At 46.0% G+C, this 19,098-nt stretch overlaps 1 protein-coding gene across 1 annotated transcript in view; it reads left to right on the top strand.

Moving 5' to 3' along the window:
* Window positions 1–18,742, top strand: part of LOC142588811 (lysosomal aspartic protease-like) — a 30,686-nt gene extending 11,944 nt beyond the window's left edge. The window contains exons 2-7 of the mRNA XM_075700628.1: window positions 3,949–4,066; window positions 7,987–8,168; window positions 9,912–10,168; window positions 12,284–12,425; window positions 16,965–17,063; window positions 18,441–18,742. Of these exons, the coding sequence (XP_075556743.1) occupies window positions 3,949–4,066; window positions 7,987–8,168; window positions 9,912–10,168; window positions 12,284–12,425; window positions 16,965–17,063; window positions 18,441–18,617 (975 nt within the window). The 3' untranslated portion in view covers window positions 18,618–18,742. The remainder of the gene's footprint in view (window positions 1–3,948; window positions 4,067–7,986; window positions 8,169–9,911; window positions 10,169–12,283; window positions 12,426–16,964; window positions 17,064–18,440) is intronic.
* Window positions 18,743–19,098: the final 356 nt, after the last annotated feature.

Raw genomic sequence — 19,098 nt, 5'->3', positions numbered from 1 at the left:
CCGCCGCTATTGGATAGTGCTTACTTCCTCTGGTGGCAACCCAGATTTACAAAACCAACTGCTTCAACTGACAGCACAAGCTGTGTCGAAATCAGGCGCCCGTCCGCATCTGCCGCGCAGGGGCATGATCCCACTTCAGAAGTGGAGGGTTCACCCGTGCTCTTGTTTCAGGTTGGTTACTTGAATTGCGTTTCTTGTCTGAAAAGTTGGTGTCGTGCTCCGGTGAGCTGCTGCCCTTACTGAAGCATTGCGAAAATCTTTATTTATGCATACTTCGGCTGTGCGTAATTCTATTCTGTGCGTAATTATATGTGCTGGATAACGTGCTCGCCACTTTGCGACCTATTGAATCCGGCCCGCACGAGATTGGCAATGACCTGCGCGCACTAAAAAATTGGCAGGCGTCAACTGATGTCGAGGTAAAGCAATTGTCGAGTAGCCTTCGTGCTGGTAAAGTCAATATTGTGTCAGCGAAAAGCTCCGTCACTGATACATCGCCGGCATAACTGCACTTAGATAATGGCATTTCCACCCAGATAAAAACAATTGAATCGAAAATACGCAGAAAACGGACGCTTTCGGCGTCTGTTTTAACAATTACTTCACGGCCGTATTTATAAAGGAAGACAATTCGGGAGTACCAACACCCATCGAACTCAACTAGCCATACGTGGTCCCAAATCAATGTTGCAACCATTGGTATTGCTAGGTTGATTTGTCATCTCAAGATGCCAACTTCTTCCGGCATGGATGATATGAACTCGCAAATCTTTAAATGTGCACTACGTAACTTGTAGCACCGTCCTTTCTCGCTTGTTTCAACAGTCCCACTCAACATGGGAATTTTTTTATCAATGGAAGGTCGGTAAGGTTATATCGTTTTGAAGTGCGGTGATAGGAGCGCTATTAAGGATTACCGCCGAATATCACTAAAAACTGTTCCCGGTAAGCTACTAGAGCACATGATCTTTCCAAACGTAGCACATCACTTGGAAATTAACTTCATTTTTGAATATCAGCATGGCTTTAGAAAAGAACTATCATGTGAAACCCAGCTAGTCGAATTTAGTGCATATATTTGTGTAAGCATGCATACGCGCCTGCACACAGATTCCATTTTCATTGATTTTGCTAAGGCTTTAGATCCCGTTGGTCATTGCGTCTGATAGCTAAACTTTCATGCCTAAATATCGATTATCTAACACTATCTTGAATCAGAGTTTTTTTTTTTGTGATTCCGTAAGCAATTCAGGGTCCTCTATAACTACCTTTGAGGTATTAGCGAAGTAACATCTTGCGCATCACAAAGAAGCGTATTGGGACCACTACTTCATCTGATTCATATTAACGACTGTTATGTTATAATAATATAATATTTGGGGTTTAACGTGCCAAAACCACTTTCTGATTATGAGGCACGCCGTAGTGGAGGACTCCGGAAATTTTGACCACCTGGGGTTCTTTAACGTGCACCTAAATCTAAGCACACGGGTGTTTTCGCATTTCGCCCCCATCGAAATGCGGCCGCCGTGGCCGGGATTCGATCCCGCGACCTCGTGCTCAGCAGCCCAACACCATAGCCACTGAGCAACCACGGCGGGTACCCCCGAGCTAAAGCTTCCTCTTGAATAGGAGTCGGCGTGTACGTGACCTCTAACCTAACCAATGGCGCTGTTCTTTTGCATGAAATTCTGCCCGAAGGTCAAGTTTTACACGACGCAATATCACTATTCGTCATATATGTCGAACTCAAACTGCGAAACACACATTCTATCCTTTGAGCTGGATTGTTCGAAAAGGCGCCATAATACTCAGACGATAAATATAAATGAATCACTCACTCAGCAACAAAAATACCACTAATAACCACTTTATGTAATGTATTCTCAATCACAAACTTCAGCCAGTAAATTCGCAAGGAAAATCTACTTTGATTTTAAGCTGTTTCTGGGTTGTGCGTTCAGAAGTTGTAGAAGTAAATAAATTGTTGTCTCATTTGTTTTCTTTATCAAAACACCCTCTTAAGGGATACGCGGAAAACCCAACTGGAACACTAAGAAACGCAACTAGGGGAAAGTATGAAGTACTTTTGCTTTTCCTACTGTCAAACAATTAAAACCATGTGCATTGCGAAGGCTGATTTCAAGCTCGGAGAAACACTTTCGTGTAACGCGTATTGAGCAACACAAAGCTGCATCGCCAATTTTTGATGTCTCTCTACAATTTTCTCCTCGACACTTTTCATCTAATTACATTATTTGAGAAGTTGAATATTTAATTGTGAATGATCATGTAATTAGGAACAATGCAAAATATAATTTGAGTATCACCGGGCGACGGCAAATAGCAATGGCTTGGTTCGGTTTAGCTGCGTGGCATTTGCGTATTTTTACTCGGTACGTGATAGTTGGGACGCCCTGTATTTCATGAGGGGGCAAAGGGTGTGTCGTCTGACTCAGTCACCATCCTTCGCGCTGTACATGCTGTTAATTATGAATAACCCACAGGCCCAAGCCTCTACATTTGTCAAAAAACTTGCCAGTAGCTTCGTTGGTTCCCCGGGTTTTTTCTTCTGTTTGCCCACATATGCTGGGACGTCTTTGCCACGTTACTAGTGATGTTGAGGGCAATCGGAATGTGTTATTTGTGCTTTTTACCTTGATTTTTACTAAATATTTTCCCGTCTACACCTGCTGCACACCATTCCCATCTGCTCTGACCTCCCTGCCGACGACCTTTCTCACAGAAGGTCCGTGGCCTTGTTCCATCGGCGAGTTGTGCGTAGCGCCGTGACGTGAGCCGCCACACAAGTCATTTCAACCGTCGCTGCAACCATGCGTCACGTGACAGTGTGTCGTGTGATCACAGCGCAAACGAGCACCAGACAAGTGTTGCTGCCATAAAGCTCTGCTGTTCTTTGTTCTCAAAACAGGGTACCTGGGTTGGCATCTGAACCTCAATAGTATGGAGCAGTGTCGGAAATCTCATTGGGCAGGAACGGGGCCCACCGTGGCACTTGAAATGTCCGCTCAAATTGTTCGCACCACTCTCCGGCGCTCGGCTCACTGACGTTTCTCTGTCTTTGTTACCGTGAGACGTTCAAGAACATTCAAAATCACGGCACTTTGATTATCACCGAATATCACAAAGAAGGAACAACAAAAACGACGCTGCAAGCGCTAGTGCTTAAAAACTTTATGAAGGCGAAAGCCTTAAGTGGCCCGTTGCAATGACTCCTACCCGAAAAAAGCGTTGTCTAGTCCAATGAAGCAAAAAAACTGATGCGAAAGATATATTCATCAGGAATAGCTCATAACCCCGCAAGTAAGCAAAGATGCAATGGCTGAATATGAATGAAGAAACGAAAGAAAGAGAGAATGCTAGAAGGAACAAATAGAGAAACAAAAGAGTGAAAGAAAAAAGAAGAACATAGAAGAAGGAACAAAGAAACAAAGAACGAAAAAAAAAGAAAGCAAGAAGGGCGGAAAGAGAAAGAGAACGAAAGAACCTTTAGGTAGTATATTAGGTGCTTGCATGTGTCGTTGTGGAGATCGGCCTGCGACGTCATACGTTTACTTCATGCAGCAGCTCTCTATGTCTTGCAAGACGCCTGACCCTTCCGATCGTATAACTTAATGCATTACCACGTGTGCAGCATGCTTTACCTTTCACGTGTTACAGGAGAGTAACATGCTGCCGAACTTTTCCATCACGCACACGATTTATAGACGTTGTTGCGCAATGGTAGTTAGGCAGCCATGGCGTGGTTACACCTTGGTCTGATGAACGTGATTCGTACGCGATTATAGCGGAAAACAGGGCATTCACTGGAAGGCGAAGACAGGGCATAGAGCCAGTGCTGCCCTCGTTGCCCCTGTTTTGTGTTATTCATGAGCTGAACCTTCCCAGCAGCACATCTTACCCTTCGTGTTTCTCTTTTGCATGCAGCTCCAGTACTACGGTTACATGACCATCGGAACTCCGCCCCAAAACTTCAGTGTCATCTTCGACACTGCCTCCAACCTGACCTGGGTGCCCTCCATTGGTTGCAGTGTGGAACAGTGCCGTGAGTGCATATATCATTCATGGCATATATCTACACGTATGCATATATTGTATGAAATAAACATTAACAATACACGATTGCTGGGTTTTGTAACTGCGACTGATAAATGGAAAAGCTTACGCTGCGCTGAACTCGTTCTTGCACGACTTATGACACACCGTATTTTTTAGCACAGCGATGACTGAAAAGGCACGGTGTGCCTGAAAAGAACGGTGTCCATATAATCTACATCCGGGTTTAGATGAGTGCAGATACTACTATGTGCTAGAGAGAAATAGAGAGGGACACTAGAGAAAGAGAGAACAAGGGGAAGGCGGTGAAGTTGGCCATTAAGATGCCGATTGGCTACCTAGAAGCAGGAGAAGTAAAAGAATTTGTAAATATGGCAAGGGAGAAAAAAATGAATAGGGAACGAAAATTGGCGCCCAAAATTTATAGGCAGCATACGTCACTACCAACCGCCTATCTCGTAGGCCTGTATACTGCCTGAGAAGACCAAGCGCTGTGGCTGTTTTCAGCTTATACGTCCGTAGTGACCATTGCGCTCCAGCACTGGACCAGAAGGCCACGCTGTAAAAAACAGCTTACACCCTTAAAAGTGAATAAGCGCGTAAATAGATCTATAACTCGCTCCATGCCTTACACCCTTTATGGGTGTAAGCATGTAAATTATTGAGCAGTGCAGAAGGCAGCCCAAGAGCGGCGAATTCATGCAACCAGGGGATTACAAATGTAATAGTGTAGCCAAACTTGAATTTCTGAACGTCTGGTTTGGGTGATTTAACTCGCGCTCTCATTTATAAATCTTCACAGTCCTCTAAAAAACCAGCAATGAAAATTATTATAACGGGTATTGCTGTAATAGATTAGGTAAGACAAAATTAGCTTATTTCCGGTTAGCTTGCTGTTAGCTGAGTTTCATTGTCTTTTCAATTTACGAAACAGGTCTGTAACTGCGGTTTCGATACGACCTTTTACCGGAGTGCTCCGTACATAGGTTAGTTGAACTGACCAGTGCGATGGACAGCTACAGCTTGCCATATCAAACAAAAATTATACAAACTTCAAAACCTTCTTCTAAAGTTTTCTTTCACCTGCCGGCCTACTTATATTTCATGTTCGGCGCTGCCGCCTACGTTGCGTTTTGACTGTTTTCTATTTCTGTTATATTTAGCAGACTACAGTCCTGTTTTTTCTCGTATTTGACGGAATACTATTATTGTATAGAGTACACTATCGGTGTTTAAATTCCTTTTATATGTTGTTAATTAGGACTAAACATATGGCAGCTTCGTGCAGCTTTACGCGGGTGCGACATGTTGGCACGGCGCAGCACACCTCTACCGAAAGCAAACCGTCCAGGCTGCAGCCACCGGCGATCTTGAAACGCTGGATGGATGAGGAGCGCTGCCAATGTCACACCTCGATGGTGAAAGAGATTAGACGGATAGGAAACCGTCAGCGTCTGTCAGCACCCAGTGTGAAATTTTAAAACAAAAGCTTTGCTGGCCGCGAACTTGCGATTTCCCCGTGGTGGTGCTCCGAGGAGGCACGTGACGTCACAATGCGCGCCTCGCCGCAGATGTTTCTCTCTCTCGCTCTCTCTCCTTAGTCACTACTGCGCATGCGCCACTAGCAGAACCGAGCCACATGTGTTCCGCCGCTGCACAGCGCCGCGCCTTTGCGCTGCAACCGTTTGGTATGTCGTCACGCCGCGTTCCTCGTCGTTGCGCTCACTTCCGATCGCTTCGCCAGCTGCGTCACATGCGTGGTAACATGTCGGAGGATTGAAAAGGAGAGCTCGCGTGCGCCGCAACCACAGTTTAGGCGGCAGTATGGACGGCGACAATTCTGATAAGCAGGAGGAGGTCTGGAATCGACAACGGAACGAAATGAAGAGGAAACGAATCGCCCAGGAAACAGACGAACAGCGCACCAAACTACTGGCTAAACGCCGCAACATAGCTAGACAACCAGACTAACCTGGACTTGCAATGAAGGTTAAGCAAGACTAACCATGCTATGTCTTAGCTTTCTCTGCGTATATCCTGGCATAGCCGAGCTAAGCCACTGTCAATTTTTAGGAGTGTGCGAATAGTGATTTTTTAAGACCCGAGCGAATGCGAATCGAATAGTGCTAGACGCGAATCAAACCTAATCGAATACTTTTCGAATGGTTTTTGAATAATGAACGGCCGTCGTCGAAGTTCTGTAAAACAATGTTCCCATCCCAGAATTATGAAATTCAGCAAGTGTCTACCATTAGACACTACGTTTTGAAGTGTTCTTTATTAGCCTATTAGTGTTCTTAGTGCTCTTTATTAGCAGTACCAGCCTAGCAGCAACGCTAGTGTGCTTAGAGTATCATGCGTGAACTCAACGCTCATGCCAGCACCGGAATGAAGAACACCGTCCAGGCTCCACCACTGTGCCGGTTAAGCGGAACGGTGACGATTAGTCCAGTTTGTTGCACTGTGATTCTCTTCAAATCAGCGTTGTGGAAGGCCAAACAATTGTCAGGTGGTTGTTTTCGCGGCGCAGCTGTTTGCTTCGCGTACTGTGTTGCGCCAACATACCGTCCCCGCGTGTTCCTAGAGCACTTACTGAGGAACTTTCAGTCTAACGTCAAACCTTGCTATCGCTTCGACTGATTCGCCATTCAGATGAACCTGCCTACTTTACAGCGAAGCGGTATATAACTAGGATCCCGGTATTTCTCCGTCTCCGGCGACAGAAAACTGAACCAATCACAGCGAAATTCGTACGCCGCGTGCGTAACATGTTCCTTGCAGCACCGCCAGATGACGCTCGCCTCTGCACATCTGCTGCAGCGGCGCCGCCGGCCGTGCGGGGGACACAACAAAAAGAACCAGAAAGGCTTCCTTCACGCATAACGTTCGCCGCAAGCCTTTCTCGCAAAAGACAATGGTTGCATAAGCATACGAAGCACGGAGTGATATGTAAAAGACGCTAAGAGGCTGTAATTTTATATGCGAAAGAACGACCCGCCTAGCAACTCTTTTCATTTTCGTTATGACACCGCTATGGAAACGCCACGCATAGTTAGGGCGCACGAAGAGCAGCGTGAAGACAATGCATGGAGTCAGGAACAGCAACTTTACTATGCACAGTGGCATCGTGCTCTGGCTAGACAGGACGCCGCAGTTGCTGCCCAAAGCAACCTACGCACGGTTTGGACTCCTGAGGAGCAGCGCGAATGCGATGAGCGACGAAAGGAACAAGCACAACGGCGTCGAGCTCAGGCTCGGCATGACCCAGTTAAAGGCTACGTCGCATTCGTCTATCGGATGAGGTGACAATGCACCTTCGCTGACCAACGGCATTTACAGCATGCAAAAGAACCCTAACATTTTTTAAACCGGAGCTTTCTTTCCGCGTTCCAGGCACATTTTCCCACATATCTGGCCTTTAACGTCGACGGCCACAGGGGCATGCTTCGACAAGCGGTAAAGTACACTTTCTTGCAAGCAAGCCAGCGCGTAGAGACGTTTGGCGCGTTTCGATCCACAGTTGCGCTAGACTAGACTGACGCAAAACAAAGAGCACGAGTGCAACATGGTACTTTGGGTCTTTACCTGAAATTTTACCAAATAATAAATGCTTGTTGTACTGCAGGTAAATAAGTGTGCATAATATGCAGCTCGTCTATAGCTTACTTCAAACGAAATCATTTCTTCGTATAGCTTGTTGCTCTTCAATCCTGATATTCATACCTCGAAAACCACACTTCATATGCCCACAAACATGGTTAATGAAAGAATCACACCAAGAATGCTTCACTTTACGTAGACGTCAACTGCAGTTGAGTTTGCCTGTTTCTTTTGTTTGTTTGTTTGCTTGTTTGTTTGTTTTACTGCAAACGTCTTCAAACTCACACGCTGTTTAACCTCGGCTCACAGAGGATCGCCCGCTGTTCGACAACAGCCACTCGTCGTCGTACAGGCCCTATGGCATCTGGGTGAGCGCCCCCTACATTGGAGGTGGCAGCATCCTGGGAACCGCTGCCCGCGAAACCATCAACATCGCCGGCGTCAAGGTCGTCGACCAGCTGTTTGTCGAGGCTACCGTCATTGACCCTAAGGTGCGCAAGGTTGAGCCTGCAGGACCACTCTATTAACAGGGCGACAACACGAGAGTGAGGGGTTGAATGAGTGGGCGGATCTGGTTTCATATATGGAGCAAACGACAGACAACAAAATATCCATAGGTGAAGAGACACGACGAGCTCCTGTTTGTCTCTCTTTCTTTTTGTCCTTGTTTGGCGCGTGCCAAGCATATGAGAAGAAAACTGGGCACACTAAAGAGGACAGAGCGGGCACTGGGAACTGTTTAGCGCTTGATCTGCATTGCGGTGGGCGTCGTGCGTTATTGTCCGAATTATGTGTGTCGAGTCTGCTATAAATCTCGACCCGCACAAGAACGATCGAGGTCCCGGACATTATAGGACTATATGTTATGCCGGGCATGCCACAAGTAGAAACTACCAAGTCTCGTTTGAGATAGCGCATGGTGTTACTAGATAGCCCAACATGACCTTGCAATGCCAGCGATGGTACGTGTGAGGACATATATTATGTGGGAGCTAAAAGACAAATATAAAAGAAAGGTGATCCAGCCTGTGCCACTGAGTATAACAGGCTTTACGTGTGAGAACAGCGGCGACGACGTTGTCCTGCCGACGATGGCGCCAGAATGATGACAACACTAACGAATAAGGCACAGCGCTTGCTTAGACGCGCTGCCTCTTTCGCGCCTGCTTTTCAGCTGCCGCTTTATTCTAGCCTCAGGGCCACGTGCGAAAGTGGTGCCCGCGCAGCTGTTCTTGATTTTTATATGCAAACTGGCAAATCTGCGACTTCAGAGGCGCGCCAACCTTCTGAAAGTGCTAGCTCCCACAAATGAGGAAGGTTGGAGGATTGAGCATTGCTCATTCGTTTTATCAGACATCTGAGGACTAAGTTATAGAGCGTTCGGCAAGTGCACCAGTGGATCGTGCTTCGATTCCCATTGCCAGACGCGCCCTCTCTTTAGTCAAGCGGTACCATAAGAGAGAACGCACAAACATACTTACTCATCTCAAAGTTGCCTCTAAAAGGCAAATGATCCGCATTAACACAAACTCAGCACAGAGCATTGATTCCTGAGACAGCTGTTTAATCAAGGTGTCGAAGGGAATTATAAGATTTTGCACTCATTCAGCACGTACGACACTGTTGTTTGCACTGATTAAGACAAAGTGTTCGCTTGCCATGGCTTTATCGTTAGCTGCTCTTTCATCACCTCCACTACTCCCCACAGCTCACTGTGGGCTGTGCCGGCCACTTGGCATGAGGGGCGAGAATCAGTGTGTTTGCTTTAAATGCTTTAAATTGATAAGCGATAGTAAGAAGTGCTGATCTGTACGGTAATGGGGGGAACGCCACCGTTGCCGTATGGTGTTGATGACGTACAATTTCTGCTGCAAAAAATATGCGTGCGTCACTGTACTCGCTCGTCAAAAGGGCTGCTGGGTAACTCTCGATCACACATGCGGGAATGACAAATTTCAGCATGTCCTATTAATTAGCCACTGAACCTAATTATCTAAAGTGATACGTCGACGTTGAATGAGGTGCAGGGGGTGGCATAGTGAGTGGTTTCCAGGGCATTTGGTTCCTTCCTACGAGACCCAATTTCCTGAGAAGCATCTTTTTCTGCAATTGTTGGCGCTTTTTACTCTGTATCTTAGTCGTTCTCGTTCTCATACTCGTTGCTCGTTCTCCACCTCCTCAGTGGTGGAGTAATGATGATTCTGAGCGCATTCGCTTCCCCTCACTCTTCGCAGATCTACAACGGTGTGAAGTTCGACGGCGCCGTCGGTCTGAGCATTGAGTCGCGCTTCCTGTCCGAGCACTGGTCCATCTTCGACCACATGTTCTGGAGCCAGCTCCTCCCTCAGCCAGTGTTCGCCTTCTACTTCCACCCGACCGTCAACGGTACCGACGGCGAGTTCGTGCTCGGTGGCATCGAGAAGTCGCACTACGAGGGAGAGCTCACATATGCCCAGAGTGCCACCGATGAGTGGATCATCCGCTTCCAGGGGTAAGAGAGCTCTCTCGTGGTCTCGGAGTACTCTGTTACACATAATACGGCTGCCGAGCGGGTTTTTATTTGGTCTTGCAATTTTACTTACTGTCAAGTTCTTTCTGCTGAGAAGTTAACACGGTCTGCTTTTCTCTCTCTCTCTCTCGGCCGTTAAGCGTTTTTTGTAACTTAGTTTTATTTAGCGAAACTTCTGTATACGGTAATATTCCGTGGTCAGTGGTACATTTACTTGTATTTCTTGTGGGAACGTGCTGTTCCGACAAGAAGGGTTTGAAAAAAAGTTGACATAATCAAGATACACGCATTACCAAATGCGCACGCTTCGATGATGTAAAAGTCACCTCGTGCGGAAAATTGGAATTCTGGAAGTCATTAGGCTGGTGCGGGGGCAAAAGCAGAAGCGAAGGGGTGAATTAGGCGCATTAGTCAAAAGCATGTCAGTTTTCGAAAAATGTGTTTATTGGGGAAATATCGAGAATATATACAAGTGCGAGGAATAATGTGAATTACGAAACTTTTTTCAGGTTGGAGCGTTGCAGGAGTATAGCCGATACCTTCGTGAACGTGCAGAGGAAGGTTTACCATTGTAGTGTGAATGATAAAAGCACAAAATATTCAGAAAAATCTACTAATTACATTGCACGTCGAGTTTTGCCGGTATTGCAAAAGGTGTATCAATTAAGAGTCGCAATATCGCCTCACCCGAAAGGCGAATCATCGATTGCGATAGCAAATAAGTGGACAGCTATACGAAGTTAGGGATAGTAGTTTGATCAGCCGTATAAGCTTGCAAACATAGGCAAACTAAATAAATTAGCAAGAATGGTGTCACGCGCAGCCAAGCACTCGTGAACACATCTCACTCGATGACCGTGGAAACACGCTGTAAAAACGCTGCAGTGAGGAAATGCGGCAGCAGCAGCGAGCGAATTGAGCTTCGTGTTGCTGCTCGCATAAAGACGAACTAAAACGTGAAAGCGCAGCACGGACACTGTACCCGGCGCAGATTGATTTCAAGAGACAGCAGGCCGCCGGGGCCGCCCGTGCCGCCTAAAGTAGAAAGCGAAGCTCCCTACCTCCCCCCCCCCCCCGCAAGAAGTGTTATACGCAAATAAACGCACGCTCTCCGGCATGTGCGAGTAGCCAGTGTTCGAATGATCGCGGCAACCATCTTCTGTACTTTTCGGAGCGGGGCAGTATTTCCGGCATAAAATGCATCTCTATCGCGTACACGTCCCTCTGACGCAATGAGATTTTGCGGTTTTGTGACGTCGAGTGCCAGACAGGTGTAGTGGGTGCAACTTCAAACCTTTTGACCAATAGCCGAGGGTTAATGGCGAAAAGGCGTCAAATCAGCAATAATATTTTTTTCTTCTTGTGTTCGGTCGCATCATGCCTAATCAGTGCGTACACGCCATGTAATATTGGGAGCTAGCGCAGTTTTCGTGACGTCGCATGACAGACAGATGAAGTTGGGTTGGTCCATGGCCAGTCGTGGAGGGCTGATTACAAAATAGGATTAGAAAAGTTTGGAATAGCTTTACGTTACAGCGGCCCTGTTGTGGTTGACTGTACTCGCTCCGTACATGTCCTTATTCTCGCATTATATTTCGAGTGTACACTATTGTACTGTGCACCTAGTGCCACTTCCAAACAAGATTAGTTTCTATTGCACAACTGTGTGCCCTCTATTCAGCTTCAGACAGCGTAATGCCCTTTCTTTAGTTTTTTTAAGGACGTCATTGTACGTTTCGGATAAAGACGCACAAAATATTCTTCAAGCCTCACCAACGAACAGCACATGTTACGCAAGTTGTTGATGCATGCCGCTGCAATCGGTGCGGAAACTTATTTCAATAGTAATTGAAAACATGAGAAGGCTTTATTTCGGTGTTTCCACTGGCGCTGGAGACATCGTCAAGTTCCATATTAGGCAAACGCGCAATAAAAACAACGAGCATATTTCGGGGTGCCTAGCGCCTTTAAGTATAGTGTCGGCAGCATGCATGAATTGGCAGTGCTCGCTAATAATCAACACAAAGAAAGTCTATACAGATAGATACTCAAGCAAGTTTTTAATAAGAGAGCTTTCTCCGTATTCACCTATTGCAGCATCAAGATCGGCCAGCGCTGGATTCAGACTGATGACCTCTACGCCAAGCCGGTGTCCACCCTGCCGTTCATCTATGGTCCCCAGAAGCAGATTGATCTGATTCACAAGAGCCTGAACGCTTCAAGCACCTCCCACGGCGAGGTGAGGACGTTGTTCACATGATACAAATGTACTTAGTAATGTAGGAAATGCCGCTAACAGATAGAGAAATACGCTTATAGCATTTAAAATAATTTTACCGCATCTGGAAAAATGTTCTAACGTGTCACAAAGTGCACCTAAACTATGTTTCTCTGTCAAACAGTAGCAAAAGAGGACGCACGTTTTTCACATGTTAACATGCTACGTTTAGCTGAAGCTAATGTTAGAGTAAACCACTAGTCTTCACACGGGTCAGTGTGTCAAGCTGCGCGCAGACCTCTTCGAACAGAATGTGTCGTGCATAACGATCAATAGCTAAGAATAGGAAGCACCCTTGTGGGTGCGTGCGAATGACCCCTGGGCATATGCAACTTGTTCAGCGGCATTGTACAGTCAGTTCTCTGCGACTATAAGAGCGCGCTTGAAATTGAGCATTCGGGTCTCCATTGGGAAAGGAGGTCACAAGGCTTTATGGGGAATTTCTTGCACGTAATAACATTACAAGAATAAGAGTAGATCCATAGAAAACATTTCTTTAGCAAAACTTCCTAATTGCTTTTAAAGGCGCCTTTATCAGTTACGACATGAAAGCGACTTTACTCCGTAGTTCTCGTAAATGGTGTTTACCTGTTTTTACATTAGAAACTTGTCCACTGTACTCTTCGAAAAATGAGGACACTGTGACTGATTGCATAAGCACAGGTATATAGTAAGAATTTAATTTCAACAAAAGACATTGAAGTAATCTTCTAAAACATCCAAGTTCGAGATTTCATATAACGCTTCCTAAGCCAAGGTTTTTATTCCTAATCCTTCATACTAACTTTAGACACAGTGTTCCTTGCATCAATTGGCGTCCGGATCACCAACTTCCACCCTAAAATTGGGCTATATGCGGACAATCCAAACTACTTTATTTTGTTACTGCCCGATGCATTCATACTACCAAAGTGCGTGAGAAGGAACGAGAAGATATAATTCATGCAGTAATAAGAAAAATGCGCGCTCATGTAAATGTTATTTTCTCACTCAGATGTATCCCTGATGATATCCTTACAATGGTATCAGAGGGTATCAGCGAAGAAACATCGCAAAATCAAGGGCTAAAATACGATATTGTTTCTGTTCGAGAAGCAACTATTGGGTAGCTTCACTTTAGCACCACTGGAAGATGCTTCCAGATGGACTGCATTAATCTGAAAATCGTTCTCACTCTAGTCAACTTGCGTATGATGTCCTGTGGCCACCTTCCCCTGTGTATGCCATAATATCAAATATTCTTGAAGCTCATCTGAAGTGCGAAAATTTTCTCTGTACTGGCAAATAAATGAAGAGGCCGCATACTTGTTTTGTCACTTGATCAGTCCCGCGAATCATACTCTACAGCGCAGCATGCGATATCATATTCTTGAACGTGTAATAGCTAATTCCTTCGGTCGAGGAAGACAGCTTAGGGAATCATGATAGTCTGGCTATCAGCCAGAGCCCTATAACGCAAAACTATTCTAATATCTTTTTATTACAATCTCTTGACGTCAAATTTACGTAATCACCGATGCTACCATCGGGTGGAAGCCCACAGCGTTAATTGAAAAGCCCAATGAAACGCGCTTCTCGTTTATAGGATGTCACTTTCTTTTGCTTTCAAAGCGAATAGCATTGCCTACAATGAGCAGTTTCTTTTATATAATTCGTTGAGGAGAGGCGAGGTGCACGGTGAAGTGGAGAGGGTTTCTATGGGGCCTAGCCAGCACAGTGAAAGTGGATAACCGGACGAAGAGGGTGGTGCCGGCGTCTGCGATTGGTCCACTTCGCCTTACTTAGATAGCGGTGGCAGGCGGAAAACCGCGGCGGCGTGCAACGGAAGATGCCGCTAAAGCAGATCCTCAGTAAAGTATAGCTAGCAAAGCAATGTTGCATAGGTGCCGCTAACGCTATACGCTATATGCGCTAACGCTATACTGCCACGCAAAATATTTTATTATACGCTTATAAAGCCACGCTTCCCGGCAGCTACGAGTAGCCATTGCCACTGACTCGGCAGCGCAGCCATTTTAGGCACGTTTCCAGGTAGCTAAGGTCCACTACTATGTGATAAATAACCATACACAATCGCTTATTGCTGCGAAAGCATAAAAATGATCCACTGAGCGAAGAAGCTGGCGGCATCAGCAGCATCGAAACTTCACCTAAACTCCCATTAGCTGCGACGCTACGAGTGCGCCTCGACAGAGCAGATCGGGTCAATAGGAACGTCCGCTGCCGCGATAGCACGCCATGTGTTGTGCGAGGGGAGAGACGTCGCAATGACGTCCCGTCACCAGCGTGCCTCGACGGAGCAGATATGGTGTCGCGACGCTGGCCTTGCGACCACTGCTGCTCCATCGTCCACTCGTCGCGCAGCACGTCGGTGGCACGGAATGCTTCGTTTCTCACCAATATTGTGTAAATGATTCTGGCCTACAGCCGACATGCTATCGTAAAAACTGTACAAGAAAAAAAAAACCGCACCAATTTAATCGCAAAACTCGCTATCTCGCAGCAAAACTCGAAAAAATTGCACGCAGCGCAATACTCGATGCACCACACCGCGGCGTCAAATTGAACATTAATACCTTCGCCTTGACTATTCGTAAGTGCTTACGTGTCCTTGGAGTTTCATTACGATTAGCATTGTATTTCTACATCAGGCTTTTTGAGACTCTATTTATCTAGCTATTATCTTTGGCCGACGGTTATGATCCAAGCTGTCCACGATCTAGGGCCGCTAGGCATAGGCTCATTGTCGTGAAGCGGTCGTAGTCGTTCCATCGCCACCATTCCAACTTCCTGATCTCAGTATCCTCATGCCACCGTCATGAAGCCTTCTACGCCGACACAGTGACCCAAGTTATCTAATAGCTTAGGCCACTAGGTATGTGCTCGCGGCCGTGATGCTATCATGCTCGTTTCATAGTGGTCATTCCAGGTTTGCCATCCGACTGTTGTGATGCCGTCGCCGTCACGCCATCGCAGTCATTTAGACGTCACGAGTTCGTTGTCACACTGCCGTCGCGATGCCATCGTGGTTGTTTCATCTTCATCACACTTGCTTCGTCATCCCACGCTTGTCATGATGTCGTCATGCCATGGCCGTCACGCAGTCCTCGTCATACAATTGTCGCCACACTGTCGTTTTAGTATCTTTATCACGTGAGCAACGTCATAACATGATCTTCAACCCGCGCTTTTCCCATGCGGACTTTGGCGTGCTATCGACGTCAATGATTTTTCGTCATTATATCGTGTTCATGCTGCCGTTATTCAATCAGGTTATGCTGCCCTTGTCATGCTATCGTGATCATTAGATCGTCGTCAGACAGTTGCTACCATGCGTCCGTATTCATGCCGTCGTAATTATGCCGTTGGTATCACCACAGCTTCATCGTGCCAACGTCGTCAAACAGGCTTCTTCATATAGTCGCCGACAGGCGCTGTCGCCATTCGCTCATCATCTCATTGCCCTCATACCGTTGTTATGCCATCGTTGTAAATGCGTTGTCGTGAAACAGTTACTGTCATGCGTTTCTTGTCATACCGTCGTCGTCATGCCATTGCAGTCGATCCATTGTTGTCGTTCTAACTTTGTAATCTCACTTTCGTCGTGCCCTCGTCGTCAAGCCGTCGTCGTAATACCACTGCCGTCGTCACGCGACCGCTTTACCTTCATCATCGCTTCGGTAACGTCATCGTATTGTTGTCATGCCGTCGTTATACCACCTTCGTCAGTCCATAAACGTCATTCCTTCTTGGTCGTTTTATCGTAATCCTGTTCTCGTGATTGAATGCTCGTCATGGCGCTATAGTGATTGATGCTATCATCGTCATTGCGCAATAGTCAAACAGTCACTATCATCCCTCCTGAATCTTCATCGTCATACCGTCGCGGTCTTGCTATCGCCATCACTACAGCTCACTCATCAGATTTTCTTCATATCCTCGGCTTCATGCCATCGTTGTCATACACTCGCCATGATTCCACTTTTCCTATGTCTTCGTCATCAAGCTGTCATCGTTATACCACTGTCACTTACGAATCCTCACCTCATTGCCGTTATGCCGCCATCGTCTTTCTCGTTCCACCAACGTCATTCTTTCTTCGTCATTTCATGGTTGTCACTGCTTCCGCATCAAACAGTCATCGTCATCGCGCCATGCGCATAGGCGACCTTGGCAAGCGAATGCCTTAGCAAAGTTAGCTGAATATAGCTGAAGCAATGGAAGCCTGAGAATGACGAACACGCAGGATAAAAAAAGTTACTTCAGATATAAGGTGCGTCGTTGTGGTGCTCGAATGCTAATCGCATTGCTATCTAGGGCTATCGTGAGATAACTACTACCGTAATTTTTAATTCCATCCTTCTTAACACTTCGGAGAAATGATCATATTATACCTGTCTTCAACCCGTTTTGCGAAACTGCTTATCGCTATGATACAAACTATTGCATAATAGTTCTTTTTTGTTTGAGACGTCTTCCTCTGTGGTTCCCGCATTGCAGTACACCGTTGATTGCGAGGACGTCCCGACCTTGCCCATCATCAGCATCAAGATTACCAGCAAGAACTTCGATCTTCGTCCCCAGGATTACATTGTCAAGGTAAGCACAAGTTACACATTTCACGCAACTAGCAAGGAATTCGCTGTGCTAGTTGGCGCAAATCAAGTGGTTTAGGCAGCACAACTCTACAAAAGAAAATAAACAATGCACATTGTTACCCATGGTTCGTTAGCTTTATTTTGTTTATTGGTTCTCTTAGATACTTTATTTGTGCTGACAAGTACCTTGGCACTTTCTGTACGCAGGCACAAACAGACCTTCGCATACGTAACAGAGGTGGGCATGCGTATGTGGTTGTATATGTTAAAGTAATTAAGTACATTTGTGCATGTGGGCGTGGGTGCGAGTACGTTTGTGCTTGTCAGTGGTGTTGAAAGCTTTATGTTGGTTTTAGTTAAACTGGTGAACAGGATTTGCACGCTTCACTAACGCAGCAGAATGCTAAAGTCCATGATGAAAGGAAGCGACAAGGGGCGATGGTTTTTCTTCTTTTGAAGTGTTCCCACAACATTTTCTTTATAACTACTGATAAATGATCGGCGTTTCCTAAGGTGCTATCAAGGTAAAGCTGTGGTCAATGCTTTCCTCGCATAGCTGTAGACGTAGCTGCAGACGTAGTGACATGGAAAGTCTTGAACCGCTTGGTTATTCTCATTGCTGGTATAACTACAGCGCCGCCGAAACTGTTTGATGTAGTTGATCCATCAGTGTAGACGTGTGCTAGGAGGCAGATGATGGGGTCACTGTAAAAAGAGATATTTAAGATGAGTCCAACTGCTATGTTTTCAACGAAACGAAACTGGACACACATGCATTTGTACACGCTTCTGCAAAGGGACGTGCTATGTGTATGCCACTGGGAATAAAAAATTTTTATAAGTGGCGGAGGACTCGTAAAGCAAGATCAAGTCGGACATTATTGTGCGTGAATACGAAAAGGCAGTTGAATAATTGACGGGAAAGGCAGACCTTATTTTTCAGATACGCTTCAAGAAAAACGCAAGCATCGGCAGGTGTAATCGATAGCTAGTTACACCTGGATACGCATTGATGTCATCAACGAAACGAATGAATTTCTAGCATGTGTGGAAAACTTTGAACATGCTTTATGGTGGCAATGTCCAACATATTCTGTGATCTTGCTGTGCGAAATAATATGGGAAATACTGTACCATAGGTGGGGTACCGGACTTCAACTTCGGGTGAATGTTTAACATTTATTCGAGAGCCGCACGTGCGTTGGTGGTACCATGACCTCGCCGTCTGCCAGAAAGGTGCCTCGGTTGTGCGACTAAAAGCTATCGCAGAAAAATAAAAACTTGTACTATCATCAGTCGCGCGTGGCGTAAATGCGCCGCGGGCCCAACACACTGACTGAGCTATCGTTAACTGTTCAATATTTCATTATGTTTGCAGGTGAACTCCACTTGCTACACCGGCTTCATCGTCGACACGGCTCACCAGCTGCCCGGTGGCTCCACCTGGCTGCTTGGCCAGAACTTCCTCCGCCGCGTCTACACCATCTTCGAGACCGGCATCTTCCTGTGGGACAAGCGCCTTGCCTTCGCTTACGCCCACGAGACTGTGTACTAAGTGGAGATAACGCATTAACAAAGGACTCGGTGGAGCACTACATTGAGAGACGGCGCTTGTGGAAATAGCTGCCGAATGCAATTTGCGATTGGTTTCTTTTTCTGATTTCTTGAATAACATTAGCGTCAGAGAACTAAGTATGCGTGCACGTGATGAGTATTATTCTCGCAGTCCTGTGTTGTGATTGCTGTTTCCGCCTAATAACAAGTTTTTCTCGAACGTAGATTATTTGGAAAATTACACCTTCGAAACTAAACTGGATGTTTTGTTAAAATATTTAAAAAAGGGTGTACTTGTAAGCAAAACATCCTTTCCGCACCCCTTCAATAATTTCAGGTTGTTAAAGGGTCTTCGGGGCAAATTATACACCTCATAGAAATTAAGCCTGCTCAGGCGCCTCAACATTTCTGCTAAATAAAAAGCCATACGGGTTTATTTCCCAGCGACTAGGATGAAGTCATTGTTCGAGAACGTCGTTCGG

Source organism: Dermacentor variabilis, chromosome 7 (assembly GCF_050947875.1).
Source record: "Dermacentor variabilis isolate Ectoservices chromosome 7, ASM5094787v1, whole genome shotgun sequence".
Lineage (NCBI taxonomy): Eukaryota > Metazoa > Arthropoda > Arachnida > Ixodida > Ixodidae > Dermacentor > Dermacentor variabilis.
The sequence above is the reverse complement of the archived record's forward strand: the minus strand, read 5'-3'. Positions and strand labels throughout refer to the sequence as shown.